The 20,599-nt window shown below is 42.6% G+C and overlaps 1 protein-coding gene across 1 annotated transcript in view; it reads left to right on the top strand.

Moving 5' to 3' along the window:
• Window positions 1-20,599, top strand: part of COL22A1 (collagen type XXII alpha 1 chain) — a 624,908-nt gene that overhangs the window by 572,920 nt on the left and 31,389 nt on the right. Inside the window, exons 53-56 of the mRNA XM_082257569.1 lie at window positions 6,038-6,091; window positions 14,861-14,905; window positions 19,195-19,248; window positions 19,494-19,547. Of these exons, the coding sequence (XP_082113695.1) occupies window positions 6,038-6,091; window positions 14,861-14,905; window positions 19,195-19,248; window positions 19,494-19,547 (207 nt within the window). The remainder of the gene's footprint in view (window positions 1-6,037; window positions 6,092-14,860; window positions 14,906-19,194; window positions 19,249-19,493; window positions 19,548-20,599) is intronic.

Raw genomic sequence — 20,599 nt, 5'->3', positions numbered from 1 at the left:
AAGTGAGCACAAGAGGTGCCTAAAGCTAGAGACAAGGAGTGAACCAAGAAATGGCCTCCAGCTGTAGACAAGAAGTGAGCGCACTAGGGGGCCTAATGCTAGAGACAAGGAGTGAACAAAGAAATGGCCTCCAGCTGTAGACTAGAAGTGAGCACAGTAGGGGCCTAAAGCTAGAGAAAAGGAGTGAACACAGGAATGGTTTCCAGTTGTAGACTAAAAGTGAGCACAGGAGGGGCCTAAAGCTAGAGACAATGAGTGAACAAAGAAATGGCCTCCAGCTGTAGACAAGAAGTGAGAACAGTAGGGGCCTAAAGCTAGAGACAAGGAGTGAACACAGGAATGGTTTCCAGTTGTAGACTAAAAGTGAGCACAGGAGGGGCCTAAAGCTAGAGACAATGAGTGAACACAGGAATGGTTTCCAGTTGTAGACTAAAAGTGAGCACAGGAGGGGCCTAAAGCTAGAGACAAGGAGTGAACACAGGAATGGTTTCCAGTTGTAGACTAAAAGTGAGCACAGGAGGGGCCTAAAGCTAGAGACAATGAGTGAACAAAGAAATGGCCTCCAGCTGTAGACAAGAAGTGAGCACAGGAGGGGCCTTATGCTAGAGACAAGGAATTAACATAGGAAGCGCCTCCAGCTGTAGACTAGAAGTGTGCACAGGAGATGGGTTCCAGTTAAATAGAAGTGAGCACAGGAGAGGTCTCCAGTTAAAGAATAGGAGTGAAAGCAATAGGGGTCTCCTGGGGGAGACCAGGAGTGAGCACAGGATAGGACTCCAATAGCCATACCATGTTTCCTACAACATTATACTACCATACTGCAGCTAAAAGACTTGAAGATCAGTGGGGCTTTATTATAGATTGCACAGTTTGACATTTATATAGCCACTAGACCGCACACCTACTGAACACAGCAAGCATATCTCTTTAAGTTTACAGACAGGTAAAGAGCGCTATAATAACTGAAGATAAATTCTTACTGATAGTTTCCCTTTGAGTGAATAATCTTCCTAAAAATAATCATAGACAGACTCCCTTTAATGCACTAACATGATTACAGAATTACATGACACTTTCTGCTTGGATTCTCACTGTTTCTTTTTTTCAACATCTAACACCAACACCAATTACCTCTACCCCAGCCAGGATAACTTATGTCTTCCCGCTGTTCATGTAGTGTGCAGGAGTCAGCTCCATGGTCATTTATCAGTGTTGTGAGCAAAAAGGCCTCAAACACACATTTTGATCCCCAGCAGCTTCACAGATAGGCAGCAGCTTACAAGTCTCCTGGATTTGCTTTGCTGGGATTTTGCAGCTTGAGAACATTAATGAATTATTCTCTAATTTTTTTTTTTTTTTTTCACTGATGTCATGTTCAGGGAAAGTGTGATTTACATGGCATAATATTAGCTGAAGGAAAAAAACACCATCAGCATTTAGAGCTCAAGAGTTTTAACATGTTAATCAATTCATCTCTCACTTATGTACATTGCCTACGGAGCAGAGCGATTTTTATATTCCTGCTATGGGTCCTTTGATGTTATTATGTAAAAAAAAATAATACATATATCCTTTTTTTTTTTTTTTTTAACAAACTTGGCTTTTTTTATGATGATATTGTCTTTCTTTATTTATTATGCAGTTCACAGAGAAATGTTCCTTTTACTTTTATTGGTGTTGGTTTAAAAAAACAGTGTTCTATCAAAATTGCACTAAAATTAAGCTTGAGAACATTAATGAATTATTCTCTAAATTTTTTTTTTTTTTTTTTTAACCAATGTCATGTTCAGGGAAAGTGTGATTTTCATGGCATAATATTATCTGAAGGAAAAAACACCATCAGCATTTAGAGCTTAAGAGTTTTAACATTTTAACCAATTCATCTCTCACTTATGTACATTGCCAATGGAGCAGAGCAATTTTTATAATTCTGCTATGGACCCTTTTTTTTTTTCAAACTGTTTTTATTGAGTTTTTCACAACAATACAGAACAAGTAGCATGCAAGCTACCACATTTGTACCTATAGCAGAGGTACGTACATCAATGCTATGGGCCCTTTGATGTCATTATGTAAAATAAATGAACCACTTAAGCCCCGGAAGATTTTACCCCCTTCCTGACCAGGGGGTTTTTTGCAATTTTTTACTGCGTGACTTTAACGGACAATTGCGCGGTCGTACGACGCTGTACCTAAACAAATTTGAAGTCCTTTTTTTCCCACAAATAGAGCTTTCTTTTGGTGGTATTTGATCACCTGTGCGATTTTTTGGTCATGCGCTATAAACAAAAAAAGAGCGTAAATTTTCGCAAAAATAAAAATATTTTTCACTTTTTTTTATATGAAATTCCCCCCAAAAAAATGTAAAAATCAAAATTTTTTAACATTTTCGGCCAATTTGTTTTATGCTACATATGTTTGGTAAAAAAAATCGTATTTTGATTGGTTTGCGCAAAAGTTATCGCGTTTACTAACAAAGGGAAAGATTTTTGTCATTTTTGGTGGGTTTTTTTTAACGAGTAATGGCGGCGATCTGCGATTTTTTTTTTGCGGTACTGCAACATTGCGGCGGACAGATCGGACCCTTGACTGACATTTTTGACACTTTTGGGGTTGCCAGTGACATTACTGCAGTAATCAGTGCTATACATATGCACTGTTACTGTAAAAATGACACTGGCAGTGAAGGGGTTAACTGTATTGGAGAGGGAGGGGTTAAGTGTGTCCTAGCGGCGTGTTTCTAACTGTAATGGGACATGGCTACTAGTGTAAAAACAGAGATCAGCGGTTCTACATAGTAGAACCGTCTGATCTCCATTTTTACACAGGGAGAATGACAGGCGGCTTGTTTACATAAGCCGCTCCGCCTTTCTCCCGCTCTACCGACGATCGTAGTGTGACCGGCGGACATCGGGTCCGCCGGTCACACGCCCGCACTCCTCCGTGAACGAGCCGAGGCGGGCGCGCTCGCCCGCTATTGGATCTAAACACAGTGACAGGCAAGCGACGTAGACCTACGTCACTCTGCCTGGCCGGGGCCGACTGCCGCAGTAAATATACTGTGCGCAGTCGGCAACCAGTTAATATTTATATCTTTTTTTTTTTAACAAACTTGGCTTTTTTATGATGATATTGTCTTACTTTATTTATTATGCAGTTCCCAGACAAATGTTCCTTTTACTTTTATTGGTGTTGATTTAAAAAAAAACAGTGTTCTATCAAAATTGCACTAAAATTAAGATTCCGGAACAAAGCAAGAGTTAAATAAATAAAACAGCAGATGGAGGGTGCCAGGTAAGTATGAGTAAAAAGCCAGAAATAATTTATGCAGTAATCACAATATGGCTTCGTGAAAACAGCGTACAGGGCTTAAATAAATGTTTTTTTTTTACATTTTGCTACACTAAAAAAAAAAAAGGGAAAATGTTTAAAAGAAAATAGAATAAAAAAATATGGACAGCAAAAGAAAGAATAAGGCAGGCAAACATAAATCTAAATTCAGCGCGTGCAGCAGGACATGAGCAAGCTGTTCGACTACCAATCAACTTCTGTACAACCAGAAGTTTTTCCCAAATGACTCCCTGCCGTCAGAACACAATAGCTCAGTGGGATGCTCATTAAGATGCCACTCATTCTTAAAGTTCTACTAAACCCACAACAGTAAAATCAGTTTGTATATGCAGTAAAGCATGCTTGTTATACTCACTGTGGAGCCTAAGGGATTAATCCTCCACATTGTGTAAAAAGGCTGTTTGATCCTGTCTTCTCTGATCCTCGCCTTCTTCTACAGTCCCCAATCCATCTCCTGATAGAACAGAGCCTTGGGGGCACTCTGCACATGCTCAGTTTGGTGTATATTGCTAGAAGTTTTTCTTTTTTTTTCTTGGGAGGGCGCAGATGCTAAGCGCAGGGCCAATCGGCACTCTCCAGACAGAGGGTTGGGGGTCCTGCAGCCTCATAGGACAGTCAGAGGAGAATGAAAACTCCTCCTACAAGCTTAACCAGACACTGATAGAAGTCACAAGACTGCTACATACTGCTGATGAGAAAAGGTATTTAGCAGTTTATCATTAATAAATTAAATGCATTTCCATGTTCTGTGTACTGTGGCAGAGCAGATATAGTGACTGCAGGCTCCTGGGTTTATTAACACTTTAATGGCACTCCAAATGCAGTGCAATTTTTGCTGCAATTGTTGCCAAACAAAATGCATGAAAATCCATAAAGACCCTAAACTCAAATTTCTAGTAACAATGCAATAATTAACATTGCACCATAATATAGTACTGTGGGGGTGTAAGCAGTACTGTAATGTAGAAGGGTCACACTCTTGTCTGTATGGACTATGGCAATAGCAAGTGATGCTGGGTACCTCTGCTGTCCATGGTCAGATTGATAAATGCAGGGCTTTTTTTCAGCTGGAACTTGGTGGAACTCAGTTCCACCATCTTTGGCTCAGGCCCACTGCTCCCTGCTCATCACTATCACCAGTACACAGAGGTCTGGCTTCCTGTGTTTTCCAAGTGCGGTATGGGGACAAAGGAGATGCCAGTGCCTGGGGTGCAGTGTGAATGCTGACACCCCCACTGGATGATCTCCCTGCAAGGGAGAGAGGCCAAGCCATCTACAGTGTGAGGGGAGGTACTAGAGAAGAAGTGGGGTAAAAGTGAGATGTAGATGGCGGATGCAGAGCTAAGCAGCTGTGGAAGAAGGTTGAACTCTGCACTCTGTGTGTAGCGCACCCCTGAACTCTGCACTGTATACGTAGCACACTCCCGAACTCTGCACTGTATATGTAGCACACTCCCGAACTCTGCACTGTATACGTAGCACACTCCCGAACTCTGCACTGTATACGTAGCACACTCCCGAACTCTGCACTGTATACGTAGCACACTCCCGAACTCTGCACGTAGCATTCCCCTGAACTCTGCACTCTGTGTGTAGCGCACCCCTGAACTCTGCACTGTATACGTAGCACACTCCTGAACTCTGCACTCTGTGTGTAACTCCACCGAACTCTGCACTGTATACGTAGCACACTCCTGAACTCTGCACTCTGTGTGTAACTCCACCGAACTCTGCACTGTATACGTAGCACACTCCTGAACTCTGCACTCTGTGTGTAACTCCACCGAACTCTGCACTGTATACGTAGCACACTCCTGAACTCTGCACTCTGTGTGTAACTCCACCGAACTCTGCACTGTATAAGTAGCACACTCCCGAACTCTGCACTCTGTGTGTAACTCCACCGAGCTCTGCACTGTATAAGTAGCACACTCCCGAACTCTGCACTCTCTGTGTAACTCCACCGAACTCTGCACTGTATAAGTAGCACACTCCCGAACTCTGCACTCTGTGTGTAACTCCACCGAGCTTTGCACTGTATAAGTAGCACACTCCCGAACTCTGCACTCTCTGTGTAACTCCACCGAACTCTGCACTGTATAAGTAGCACACTCCCGAACTCTGCAATCTGTGTGTAACTCCACCGAACTCTGCAATCTGTGTGTAACTCCACCGAACTCTGCACTCTGTGCATAATGCACTCCTGGTATTTGATGCCCCTTTAAGAAACTCCTACTGTTAATGAAATTTTGACCACATTGGGGAGGGGTTTTTTTTGGGGGGGGGGGGGGGTCGTGGTTGAGTTCCTGCACCTTTTTTCTGAGAAAAAAAGCTCTGGATGAATGTATTTGAAGTTGGCTCATTGCAGTGGCAGAGACTATATACTTATGATTAGGTGGGCCAAAAAGGTCCTCCCTATTATTGCTATACCTTTCCATTATCCTGTAATATATTCATTTAGTGGCAATCCTTGTTTGTTATTATTTTCCATCACTTCCTACACATCAGATACTATTTCCAGTGGTTGGAATCTGCACACCGGTGGCTATAATTAGGGAGGTGTAGAGATCTGGAGTGGCCCAAACTTCTATTTGTAGCCCATGCATGTTTTAAAGATTCTTAGACATGTCCCTACATCTAAATTTCTCTGCAGCATCTCTGATTAAATTCATTTTATTTTGTTTAGGGAAAGCCAGGAGATCTAGGCCCGCCGGGAAGAGAGGGAGCACGAGGACCTCCGGTGAGTACCTTGGTCTGGTCTTGGTCTTTGTAGAGCTCACTTCCCCAAATCTTCAATGAAAGCTGTGCTGAAAGAAATCCATAGACTGCCATGGGTGACCTCACCTCCTGGAAATTCTATTTGCATGGTCATGCTAATCCCCTGTCATCAATAAATGAGTCACTGACTCAAAACACATGTGGAAATCACAAGCTCTGATTTCACTTGATATGTAAAGCAGTTAAAGGATTGGCATGATAGCCAGGCAACAGACTTTTTCAGAGGGAAGTCAACACTGACCATCTTTAAATACAGACCTATTGACAATATTCACATATAACAAAGTTATAGACTCACTCAGGAAGGCTTGATGATAGGAAAGTGACAGCCCGTCAAAGTCATCATGGAGAAAGGGATCATTGTAAACATAAGATGGCTTTCTATCTGGCTTCTATTTCTTGTTTTTTAAAAGGTGTGATTACCAATATGAATGTATTATATTATAAAATAATATTAATAATAATATTTGATGTTGTTTTATAAAATATAATAAGAATACTATATTGTATAAAATATTATTATTATTATTATTGATACTATCATTATTATATTTTATTATATATGCATATATATATTCATATATTATAAAATAACAACAACAATGATAATAATAATTAGTGATCGACCGATTATCGGCAATGCCGATATATCGGGGGCCGATATGCACTTTCCCCGATATATCGGAATCGGCCCCTGAGGTTACCGATATTGCCGATATTTCGGGAAAGTGCTTGTACCGGAGTAATGCCAGCAGCTAGAGGCATCACCCCGGTACCGGCGTTAATAGCCGACGGTCGGCTGTCTTGTAATGACAACCGATGCGGCTGAGAAACCGCTCGGCTATCATTACACGGAGCTGGAGGGGACGTCTCCCCCCTCCCGCCACCTTCTGCGGCTCGCCCGGGTCTCCCGTCCCACCGAGAGACCCGGGCAACCAGCCTGCACGGCCGCCAAAGAGAGGATCCCAATCAAAGCCGCATTCGGCTCTGATTGGGTCTCCATGTAAAAAACCTGGAAGTGATGTCATGACCTCACTTCCGGGTACTCAGCGGCATATTAAAAAAAATGTGAGCATTCAAAACAGCCAAACTTGGCGTCTTGAGTGCTTTTAAGTGCAGAGGAGGGGTTTGGGGTCTTTTAGACCCCCAGATCCTTCCACCACAGTACCTTTTTAATAATAAAAAAAAAAATGTCCGAAAACATCGGGCAATATCTGATACTAATATCAGATAACCAAAATATTGGTATCGGTATCGGCACAAAAAAAATGATATTGGTCGATCAATAATAATAATTATATATATATATATATATATATATATATATATATATATATATATATATATATATATACAGTGTATATATATATATATATATATATATATATATATACATATATATATATATATATATATATATATATATATATATATATATATATATATATATATATATATATATATATGTATATATATATATATATATATAGTAAATAAATATGTATATATATATATAGTATATACACTATATACAGTAAATAAATATATATATATAAAGTATAATGATTATAATAATGATAATAGCAATATATGCAATCTACAAGTATTAATATTGCTGTTATTATTATCATTTAATAATAATATATTGCATACAATATTATTTAGATTGTAGGTATGTATGTATGTATTGTTATCAGTATTTTATAAAATGTTATATTCTTATAAGTAATTTGATGTGTTTAAAAGATGTATTAAGGATGCTTGCTTCATGATTGTTACAGAAAAGCAAAACAAGTTTCGACCATCATAATAAAGCACTAAATAGGCGTTCTCCTATTCTCCTGTATCTACCAATTATATTAGAAAAGGTCACCTCAATAATCAAACAACACATTAGAACTGGCAGTGTAGGAGGAAGCAGGAAATGATTAATTATAAGCTCATGCTTGCTGAAGCCAAAAGGTGCGCAGAGGGATCACACACTACCTGCTCATGGCGCCAGTATTTCATCCCAGCATGGCCTTTGTGCCTGATTTCCCCCATTTACTTTTGTTGGTACTTTGCTTATCTGGGAACCCCTGAGTGTAATGGAGGAGAGAAGATTCAGAGCGCACCTATTGCAGGTTCTCACATACAGAAATCGTAAGAGTTCATTTACTTTTTTATGGTCACGCAATAGTGAGTGTTGCATGAAATCAGCCCATTGAAATAAATGAGCTGCTTCCACACCCATACATGGCAAAAGTCAGACATGAACCTTTTTTGGTAATGCGACACACCACCATGCATTGTGGCACGCTGCAGCGCAGATCCATTGCCTTAATGTGTTGGAGTGCCTTTCAAAATGAATAACACCTCAACACAGCAATGCATGTTACATGCGTTAACACAATGCTTTAGTGTAAATGGGCCCTGATTTGACGATGTGGACAGACACAGCGGTGAAGTCAGGACCTCCACATCGTCTAATCAGAGAATGTCAGAGAACATTAGAACATCTTCCAGCTAGGAAATGAGGCAGGCTCTATCAGACCAGCTGCAACTTCTAATGCACATGGTGAGAAGCTAACAATGTGCAATGAAATCAGAGTAAGCCATTTCAGTCCAAGAGGAGCCAGTACGTCTTTGAAGAGACTGAAAGTCAACGCTGGGTTTTGGCTTTGATGAGTCTATAAATTAGTGTCTCTGCCAGTATCAGGCATCTCCTACATTATGGAAAGTCTATGCTTACTGGAAAATACAAGATATTCCAGGTATGATTTGGAAGCTATTATAGTGCTGACATCCCAATTGGTCTATCAAACCAATTACATTGTGAGTGTATTGGACTGTCGTGGGCACCAAAAATAATCCAAAGATATGAAATTTGTACAAAAACTATTTATTACATTAAATGTAAGCTTTAACCGGGGGGGGGGGGGACCCAAAAGGAACCCCACATACTCTCCTAAGGTTCAACATTTTTGATTATATATTGATTCTCCTGGAGCATTTTAGGGATCACTCTTCATTAGGGGCAAAAGTTGAGCAAAGTCAAAGATACGGTACTTAAAATTGATTGCCATGGTGGAGTGGTCCCAACCAGGAGAGAGACAACTATAAATGCAGAGATCCCAAGGGCAGCCTAAAAATTCTGAAAAAGCCCATAGCGCAGTGATGACGAACCTTGGCACCCCAGATGTTTTGGAACTACATTTCCCATGATGCTCAACTACACTGCAGAGTGCATGAGCATCATGGGAAATGTAGTTCCAAAACACCTGGGGTGCCAAGGTTCGCCATCACTGCCATAGCGGATCCTCTCAGAGGCATTACTGGCCACAGTCATCCAGCACCACTGAAGGCACTTTCTGAGAAACACTTTGAGAGTAGAACGTAGTATGCCAGTGCTCCAGACAAGCAGCCAATCCCCTGGGAGGGGGCCACCCTGTATAATCTATGTACAGAGAAGAGACAGAATGATGGAGCTCACCCTATGACCTGTGATACAACGTTCACCATCTCCATCCATTGGAAATCAATCTCTGCACTCTGAGGAAAACGGAGTTGGTAAATGTAGAATTGACATGTGCACAGTTTCTGTGAGTAGTGGAGAAGGAATAGATTACATTCCCTACATATATTCCACGGTTTATTTATGACCGTTATTAACACTTCGCTTGCTGCTGTTTAACCTCCATTAAAACTGCTGTGTGAGATTGATTGATCTCGGCACTGGAACAACAGTCTAAGTATTGTGAGCAGCTTATGACCTCTTTGCACCTTTCTTGCCACACTCAGCCAATTTAGAAATGTAGGCTGAAGGTGGACACTGATTGCTTTGTAGATGCATAAATTGTATGCAAGCCCCAACAATGAGTTTCTCTTATTTCCTTTCATTTGGTTTGTTAAAAATACCATTGAAAGCTTTTTTGTTATATTTGCATGATAAGTACAAAAGTAAACATGCTGATCCTGCCATAAATCCAGAGCTGTCCTGTGCATACTGCAATCTAATCTTAAGCAATGCCCTAGGGGAGGGGTCTCCAAACATTTAAGTACGAGGACCACGCCATAATTTTTACACATATTCGCATAAATTAGTCAATAGGTTTTACTTGACGTCCCCTCTTACTTACGGATCCCCATCAGAGCCCCTCTTACAACAGTGTCCCCATCAGAGCCCTCCTTACATCAGATTCTGCAGTAGGATACCCCATTACATCAGGGTGCCCATCAGATTTCCCCCTTACATCAGGGTCCCAATTAGTGATGAGCTGAACACCCCCCTGTTCGATTCGCACCAGAACATCTCGAACAGGGGAAATGTTCTAGCAAACATACGAACACAAACAATCACAAGTCCTCATTTTTAAAGGCTTAAATATAAGTGACTATTAATCACCTGCTGGCTAGGGGAGATTCAAACCCATAGCCTCTAACTTGCAAGCCCATTATTCTACCAGCTACGCCACCGAGCCAGCTGATTAACCTAAGACTCTCTCTGCCTAACTAACTTCTATCTGAGTTTGACAGCTCTTTTATAGGGCTCCGACGTCACCAGCGCCCCATAATCCACTGCTCAGGTGCAGTGAATAAATTACTGACATATGCAGATGGAATTTTTAGGAAAAGATCCAAAAAGAACCTCCACCAACACCAAACACACTGACTCTTACCCCAAAATGTAGACCCCCTATTACAGAGGGTCAGATGAGCTTGGTAATAAGTCTCTGGTTGTGAAGCCACGGGCACCCCTTCAAGTCCTCAAACTGGGTAGATATAGTCCACTCCAAGATCTTTCAGAGGCATGCAGAGCTCATGGATGAAAAGAGAACAACTCATGGGGTAGTAGGTTCCACAAAAAAAAAATATATATATTTTATTAAGTAAACTACAACTCACATTTGATCAAATGACAGATAGAAGTTGTGCCTTGGAAACCATTTGTTACCAACCGTGAAAATGGCCGCTACGTCCGGGTCTCCTCCCATGGAATTTGTTAATGATAACAAGAAAGAGAAGAAAAAAGATATCCTGTAGCTAGCAACAATGGACCCCCCCCCCCCAGCGACAATAGACCCTCCATCAACAGTAGATCCCTCTCAACATAATTATCCCCCAGCAACAACAATAGACCTCCCAGCAACAATAGCTCCCCCCCATGCAAAAATAGACCCCTTCTTGCAACAATACATTCTCCAGCAGCCAGCATTAATAGACCCTCCAGCACACCCCAGCACCACTTGCCATTACATACATTTACTGCGTTCCCCCACGTTCCTGCTGCAAAAATCGCTGCATAGACCCCTATGTGTTGGCTGGAGTTGGGCTTTACGATGTACCATAATTAATTCCTTAATGGCAAAATAATTACTCTATTCTTTACCCAAAATCCAAATTTTTTGGTTTAATCCGCCTTTCGAATTATATTTTATTTTTTATGTTATTTCTCAGCTTGTAATTCTTGCCTTAGAAGCTTAGAAAATACACAGAAAACCACAAATCTAAAACCAGCTTGCCATGTATCAAACCAGCAGTAGATAGAGGATAAGAGGATGAGCAATAAACATAAAAAGTGATAAAACGGTAGGACTTTATACCAAGAATTGCAGCTCTGATATTTCCTTTATGCTGCCAGGGAGCAGATCTGAGGGTTTCGTATTTCAGAAAGCAAATAAGTATTTAGGAAGTGCTGAGTGCAATAGTTCTGTAATGTTCCTGTCCTTGTGAGTTGTAGAAAACATGTTTGCCTCCAAGTGATACGCCACACATTAGCTGCAAATACATTGCGCAAAGTGACGTCCTATAATACCGTGCAGTGACTTTTATTTATTTTTTTATTTTCTTGTCCAAGCAACACCAACCCCTCCAACTACTTAATCCCTTGCCTCCTCCTCCTCCCAACTAAACACCATGATAATTAATATGATTAATTTACTTAAATTACATTAAAGTCTTTTTTTTTTTGTAAGGGTATTAAAGTTTAGCTAAAAATGGGCTTTCTTTCCTGGCTATTCCTTCAGCTAAAACATTTTTTTATGGACGAATACTGAAATTGCAATTCCTTTGAATCTCTTCACCATGACTTAAGCTGGCATACACTAGTAGATTTTTGAATGAATATTCGTAATAAATTAAATTCACAAGGTAAGCAAACCTGGCTCAGGGAGCAATGTCTCATCTTTGCCAGGTAGCACTGGCCCCTGGAACTATGCAGCCACCATCAAATTGGAGGTCATTGAGCCACAGATCAAGGACTCCCTAACGACCTCTGAAGCAACCCTGGTGGAGAATGGCTGGCTTATAGCAACTTGATGTCTGAATATAACCATGCCCTTTACTAGTTTTCTACAGTGCTTCGAAAAAGTATTCATATCCCCTAAAATGTTCCACATTTTGTCATAAATTTATTTTTTTGGGGATTTTATCTGATGGACCAACACAAAGTGGCACATAGTTGTGAAGTGGAAGGAAAATGATAAATGGTTTTCAAGATTTTTTACAAATAAATATCTGACAAGTGTGGCGTGCATTTGTATTTAATACAATTCTGTCAATACTTTGTAGAACCATCTTTTTTCACTGCAATTACAGCTGCAAGTCTTTTTGGGGATGTCTCTACCAGCTTTGTACAACTAGTGTGAGATTTCTGCCCATTCTTCTTTCCAAAATAGCTCAAGCTCTGTCAGATTGGATGGATAGCGTCTGTGAACAGCAATTTTAAAGTCTTGCCACAGATTCTCAATTGGATTTAGGTCTGGACTTTGACTGGGCCATTCTAACACATGAATATGCCTTGATCTAAACTATTCCATTGTAGCTCTGACTGCATGTTTAGGGCCGATGTCCTGCTGGAAGGTGAACCTCCCCCTAGTCTTTTGCAGAATCTAACAGGTTTTCTTCTAAGATTGCTCTGTATTTGGCTCCATCCATCCTCCCATCAACTCTGACTAGCTTCCCTGTCCCTGCTGAAAAAAAACATGCCCACAACATGATATTGCCACCACCACTATGTTTCACAGTTGGGATGGTGTATTCAGGGTGATGTGTGGTGTTAGTTTTCCACTACACATAGCGTTTTGCTTTTAGATCAAAAAGTTAAATTATGGTCTCATTTGACCAGAGCACCTTCTTCCACATGTGAAAGAAAAGTTCAGTTGGAACCAAACAGGCATTGGTATGCATTCGTGTGCACAAAAAGAAATGTAAATATGCGCATGCGTAAATTTGTGCATGTGCACGCACTGGCGCCAAACGGCCTATTTAGGCTGAGCAATGACAGGAACACATTGCTGAGTAGTCTTTTAGCTTGTTCCTGTTTACCTGTGTCCTGATCTGCTTCCTGGCTACCTGTGTTTTACTCGGATTGACCTCAACTCTCCTCTGGATTCCCGCTTGCCTACCTGTGACCTCGGCCTGTGCTTTGACCCTGCGCTTGTCTCATGCTCTTGTATCTTGCTGCCCAACTGTGTACCGACTTCGGCTTGTATCCTGGCCCTGCTCTTGTCTCACATTCCTGGACCTGCATTGCCCAGCTGTTGATGAACCCTTGGCTTATGTTCTGGCTATGCTCCCGCCTACTGATCCAGCATCATGGAGTTCCAGCTCCAGGTGCCCATCTGGTGATCTACGGCCATCGGTTTCCTGTCAAGCCTCATCTGGTGCTACCTGCTATACAACCCTTGTGCCACTCTGTGTCCCACACTACATGCCACCTCTACCAGGGCTTTTTGACAGGAGGTGTAAGAGAAGCCCCCCCCTAAAGCTCAATCTCCACCAGGTACGTGATTGTGGAGAGAGGCTTCTCCTCTGGAGATGCTATGCCAGCAACTTGCCTCTCCTACCCAAGTAGTCAACACCCTGAAAGAGGGTTATTTCCAGCTTGAGGGTTGCATCCAATCCATGGCCTCCACTTCAGGAACCCCTGCACCTGCTGTGGCTCCTGTATCCTCCACACCTGAATGGGCCTCATCTGTACCTGCAGTGATTGTACCACCACCAGAACCCGGATTACCTGCCCCGGAACGATTTTTAGGTGATCGGCAAAAGTTCCGGGCATTCAGAAACTCATGTGAACTAAATTTCGCTCTTCAGCCACTGACTTTCTCACTTGAATCCACCAAGGTGGGGTTTGCTATCTCCCTGCTTCTCGGAGAGCCACAGTCCTGGTCCCATCGCCTTCTAGAATAGAACACTGCAGTCCTGAACTCTACATGCACTGTAGCAAGGTCGCTGCCCTGTCAAAGAATGCAGAATTGCATAAGTGGGCCTCAGATACAGGCTGTAATAATACACTGCAATGAAGGCGATTTGTTCCACTCGATTTTAGTTAGGGGTATCAGAGTAAAGGGGGCTGAATACAAATACACGCCACACTTTTCACATATTTATTTGTAAAATATTTGGAAAACCATTTATCATTTTCCTTCCACTTCACAATTATGTGCCACTTTGTATTGGTCTATCACATAAAATCCCAATAAAATAAATTTACGTTTTTGGTTGTAATATCCCAAAATGTAGAAAATTTCAAGGGATATGAGTACTTTTTTAAGGCACTGTACATGCTAGTCAGATTGCAGATATCTATCCTGAAGAGTGAATGGTAACCTCTCCTCTAGTAAATCAGAAGCAAACCTGCAGATGTTCATTACTGTTCTGCATGCGTCTCTAGCTGAGATAGTATACTGCCCTCTATGTACTGGTATGGTGAAGAGGCATTAATAGAGATTGATATTTTATTTTCCAGGGTTTCAAGGGCCACAGAGGTGATGCTGGTCTACCTGGGTCAAGGGTAAGTTACTTTAATGATGTTTTATTATATACAAAGATTTATTGATGTTAAATAAGTCCTAAAACGCTATATATTATCAGCACTCTGTCTGACAACCCCCCCCCCCCCCTTCTACTGCAGTGACCTGTTACTCAGCTCTGCTAGCACAGAGCACTGCAGATCTTGCCTAAAGCGATATTAGGGACTTTTTTTTTTGCAAACAAACATGAGATAGTCCACTGCTCTGTGCAGTGAATCCTCCTCCACTTTAGTTCCTTGGCTGGAGCTCCTGGCTCCTCCCTCCTGCCCAGGGCTCCCAGAGCAAGCAGCTTGCAATGGGGTCACCTGAGAAGGCTCGCTCCCAAGCCCCGACTCTGCATGTCTATTCACAAATAGAGCCGTGGCTCGGCCCCGCCCCTTCTCTCTCCTCATTGACTCACTGGCTGTGATTGACAGCAGCAAGAGCCAATTAAGGGACAGTTCTCGGAGAGCTGAGTCTATCGTGGACATCGCCGGATCGCCATGGGGCTCAGTTAAGTATTAGGGGGGACTGGGGAGACTGCTGCACACACATCTTCATCCCTAGAATGCATGAAGGTAAAAAACCTTGAGCCTTTAGAACCACTTTAAAGCCGGTCAGAAGGTCAAATGCACATGCCAATACATTCTGAACGATCCTAGAAGTGTCTCAAGCTGATGAAATTGAAACAACTGAAAAAAAATGTAGTCCTGCTTGGCTGATTTTAGTGCAGCACAATGTAGTGCACAGACAATATGAATGTAGTAGTGCCCTGTAGATGTGCATTGGGGTGCAACTAACCCTGAATAGCAATTCACCACAAGGCATATCTACAATCCATTAGCATGTGTACAAGCCTTTAACTACAAACATACTTCAGCTCTCTGGACATATGTAGTAGATCCAGAGAGTGAAGGATTCAATACAAGCCCATGGCTGCAGTAGCGTCGATAAGCTCGTGCTTGTTTTCTTCCACCGGATCCTGGCTGTAAAGTAAAAGTGATCTGGGTGGCTGTATAGCCACTCAATCCTTTTTATAGTACAGGTGGTGTGGTCCTCCTCCCCGCCTTCACCCTCTCTCCCTAGATACCAGGATCTCCTGCTCTTCCCAGCCCAGGACAACATTTAAGGGTTACAGGATGGCAAGTGGGAGGAAACCAAGGAACATCCACTCCCCGATCTCCTCCCTCTGCAGTGCATGAAGATGGAAGCGCTCAGTTCTGAGCATTTTCATTTTGAAAGCAGTCATTCCTTGGCTGATACAACCAAGGAAGCGGATAACCAAGCACAATCTGTGCTTAAATAGCTGTTTTGAAGGGCAGGGAAGACATCAGGGGTCCCCCCAATAGACCCCCAATGTCTCCATAAAGACTACCTCTCACCCGCCAAATGCTATCACAGGGGGGGGGGGCTTGTTAACCCCATTGTAATAGCGATTAGGGTCAATTATAAAGTTAAAACATTTTAATAAAGTTTATTAAAAAAAAGAAAAGAAATAATCATAACCCCTATTGCCCTGCACACACTTACGAATGTAAATGTGAGCATGTTACATGTATGTAAACCGTGCTTGTGCCACACATGTGAGGTATCACCACGACCATCGGGGTGAGAGCATTACTTCTAGGTCCATAATTCACTGTTAACAAAAACAAATGTTGTTACTGGTAACTTAATATAGGGTGTTCCATATCCATTGGATGAGACGGGGAAGCATAATCCCCGTTAAACCTAGTGTTTTCACTGGGTTTATCAAAAAATCCTTACCATAATTCACTGTTATCTTAAACTGATAAGCAGTAAAGGCTTTTAAAGTGTCGCCAATGAAGATTTTTGGGTAACATCGTTTTTTGCAATATTATGGGCGCACCCATTTTTAAGACTTGACATGTTTGGTATCTATTTACTTGAGGCAACCCCATATTTTATATTTTAACAAAAATGGGGTATTGTTGTGTGCTTGCACTAATTTTATTATATTTTTCTTTAAAATATGCTTTTGATAAACAGTTGTGTAAATATCATGCAACATACAGAATTGTAACTACTATTGTTTTTATAAGGCCTCTGCTTTCAGAAAATATATATTGTTCTAGGGGGTTCCACCACCTGTGGCTCAGGCCCTCTGCTCTCTGCTCACCACTATCACTTGTAAACACAGAGGTCTGGCTTCCTGTGTTTTCCAAGTGCAGTATGGGGACAAAGGAGATGCTGGTTCCTGGGGTGCAGTGTGAATGCTGACACCCCCACTGGATGATCTCCCTGCAAGTGAGAGAGGCCAAGCCATCTACAGTGTGAGGGGAGGTACTAGAGAAGAAAAGGGGTAAAAGTGAGATGTGGATGGGGGATGCAGAACTAAGCAGCTGTGGAAGAAGGCTGAACTCTGCACTCTGTGTATAGCACACCCCTGAACTCTGCACTGTATACGTAGCACACTCCCGAACACTGCACGTAGCACACCCCTGAACTCTGCACTCTGTCTATAGCGCACCCCTGAACTATGCACTGTATACATAGCACACTCCCGAACTCTGCACATAGCACACCCCTGAACTCTGCACTCTGTGTGTAGCACACCCCTGAACTCTGCACTGTATACGTAGCACACTCCCGAACTCTGCACGTAGTACACCCCTGAACTCTGCACTGTATACATAGCACACTCCCAAACTCTGCATGTAGTACACCCCTGAACTCTGCACTCTGTGTAGTGCACCCCTGAACTCTGTACTGTATACGTAGCACACTCCTGAACTCTGCACATAGCACACCCCTGAACTCTGCACTCTGTGTGTAGTGCACCCCTGAACTCTGCACTGTATACGTAGCACACTCCCGAACACTGCACGTAGCACACCCCTGAACTCTGCACTCTGTGTGTAGCGCACCCCTGAACTATGCACTGTATACATAGCACACTCCCGAACTCTGCACATAGCACACCCCTGAACTCTGCACTCTGTGTGTAGCACACCCCTGAACTCTGCACTGTATACGTAGCACACTCCCGAACTCTGCACGTAGTACACCCCTGAACTCTGCACTGTATACATAGCACACTCCCAAACTCTGCATGTAGTACACCCCTGAACTCTGCACTCTGTGTAGTGCACCCCTGAACTCTGTACTGTATACGTAGCACACTCCTGAACTCTGCACATAGCACACCCCTGAACTCTGCACTCTGTGTGTAGTGCACCCCTGAACTCTGCACTGTATACGTAGCACACTCCCGAACTCTGCACGTAGTACACCCCTGAACTCTGCACTGTATACATAGCACACTCCCAAACTCTGCATGTAGTACACCCCTGAACTCTGCACTGTATACGTAGCACACTCCTGAACTCTGCACATAGCACACCCCTGAACTCTGCACTCTGTGTGTAGCGCACCCCTGAACTCTGCACTGTATACGTAGCACACTCCCGAACACTGCATGTAGCACACCCCTGAACTCTGCACTCTGTGTGTAGTGCACCCCTGAACTATGCACTGTATACGTAGCACACTCCCGAACACTGCACGTAGCACACCCCTGAACTCTGCACTCTGTGTGTAGCGCACCCCTGAACTATGCACTGTATATGTAGCACACTCCCTAACTCTGCACGTAGTACACCCCTGAACTCTGCACTGTATACATAGCAAACTCCCAAACTCTGCATGTAGTACACCCCTGAACTCTGCACTCTGTGTAGTGCACCCCTGAACTCTGTACTGTATACGTAGCACACTCCTGAACTCTGCACATAGCACACCCCTGAACTCTGCACTCTGTGTATAGCACACCCCTGAACTCTGCACTGTATATGTAGCACACTCCCGAACTCTGCACGTAGCACACCCTTGAACTCTGCACTCTGTGTAGTGCACCCCTGAACTCTGCACTGTATATGTAGCACACTCCCAAACTCTGCACATAGCACACCCTTGAACTCTGCACTCTGTGTGTAGCGCACCCATGAACTCTGCACTGTATACGTAGCACACTCCCGAACTCTGCATGTAGCACACCCCTGAATTCTGCACTCTGTGTGTAACCCCACCAAACTCTGCACTCTGTACATAAGGCACTCCTGGTATTTGATGCCCCTTTAAAACCCTATCACTGTTAGTGACATTTTGACCAGTTTGGGGAGATTTTTTTGGGGTGGTCGTGGTTGAGCTCCTGCACCTTTTTTTTTTCTGAGAAAAAAAATCCCTGTGTATATATATATATATATATATATACAGTATACTCTATATACTGTATATTTAGGTTGAAAATATTTCATTGTTTTCTTTTCAGGGGGAGCCCGGTGTACCAGGACCTCCAGGGCGGGAAGGAGCATCAGGAAAAGATGTAAGTATTTAAACATAGTATGATAAATTTCATATGATATAACATACTGTATGTTCTTGTACACAGGTCAGTCAGCAATGCAGCACAATTCAAATCTGTAGAAGATGACTTCCTTAATAGCTGCCATATGATAATGGACTTTGCACTCTGCTCTTTGCTTTGTAAAAGTAAAGACTAGCCATGCCTGGTTTTAGTCTTTGGATTTATTAAAGTAAATAATATGTCTTTTGGTCACCTTTCACTAGGGAGACCCTGGACCACCTGGACACCAGGGGCCGAGAGGAATCCGCGGACCGTCTGTAAGTCCTTTTTTTCTATTAATGCTATAGAAGTAAACCATACTTGCTGCTTTCAAAATCCTTTTGGGTATTTTCAATGAAGTACACATTATAGCGGCTGTAGACCCTTACCTATACTATATATAGTGACTGGCCTGTAAATCCTTCTACATAAGTTGTACCTGTTTATTGGCAGCCGTCTCTCCTATAAAGCATTCTAAAACACACAGATAAAAGGCTATTTCTCAGCTTCAATACAGGGGGTGGGGATCTGATGACAAACACTGCAGAACACAGAGGAGAGCTGAGTGTACTGTGAGATCTGAGTGGATGAAATGGACACACCCCCTTCAACACAGTTTCATAAGGAAACATGCACAGCTGAGGCTGTCAATTACCTGATTTGTGTTTGAGGGGGGCAGGGCTGTCCCTGGAGATTCTGTGGTGTTCGTATAGAGACTCTCAGAAGTGACTCATGCAGATAGTAGAAGAATAAGAGAGCAGACAGAAATCACATTAGGTGCTTTGGATTGAGGCAAGTACACACTACACTATAGTGGCATATGCTTTGTTCATTTTTTCATTTCAGAGGTTTAAAACCACTTTAAAAGATATTTAAAGGACCACACCTGATATTTAAGAGTTACAGTAACATCCACAGCTCTGACTGCTAAATGTTCTGCATCTGTGCAGGAATTGGGGTATTTATAGTGAACCCGAATAGAGTCACAAAGAGATAAAAGAGACTGTAAGTAGGACAGACTACAAGATAGCCATACAGGTTGGGGTATAGAGTTTCAGAAGATGCAAGAGTCTCTGGAGAAGTTCTTAAGGAGAACATGGGAGCAGGTTTACGAGAGCTAGAGAGCAGGAGGTCTTGGGAGAGGACAGCTAGGGTGGATATTTCAAGACAAGATTGGTGATGTAGCTCTGAACAGAGTTCTGGATGGTTTTGTATCTTGTCATTGGCATTTTGAATTTTATTTGTTGGGTGTTTGGAAGCCAGTGGAGGGATTGGCAGGGATGGTGGATTCTCAGTGTCCACCACCCATCTTTGCCCACCCATGACAGCT

Source organism: Pelophylax lessonae (assembly GCF_965119305.1).
Source record: "Pelophylax lessonae genome assembly, chromosome: 5".
Classification (NCBI taxonomy): Eukaryota; Metazoa; Chordata; class Amphibia; order Anura; family Ranidae; genus Pelophylax; species Pelophylax lessonae.
This window is presented reverse-complemented; position numbering and strand designations above follow the sequence as displayed.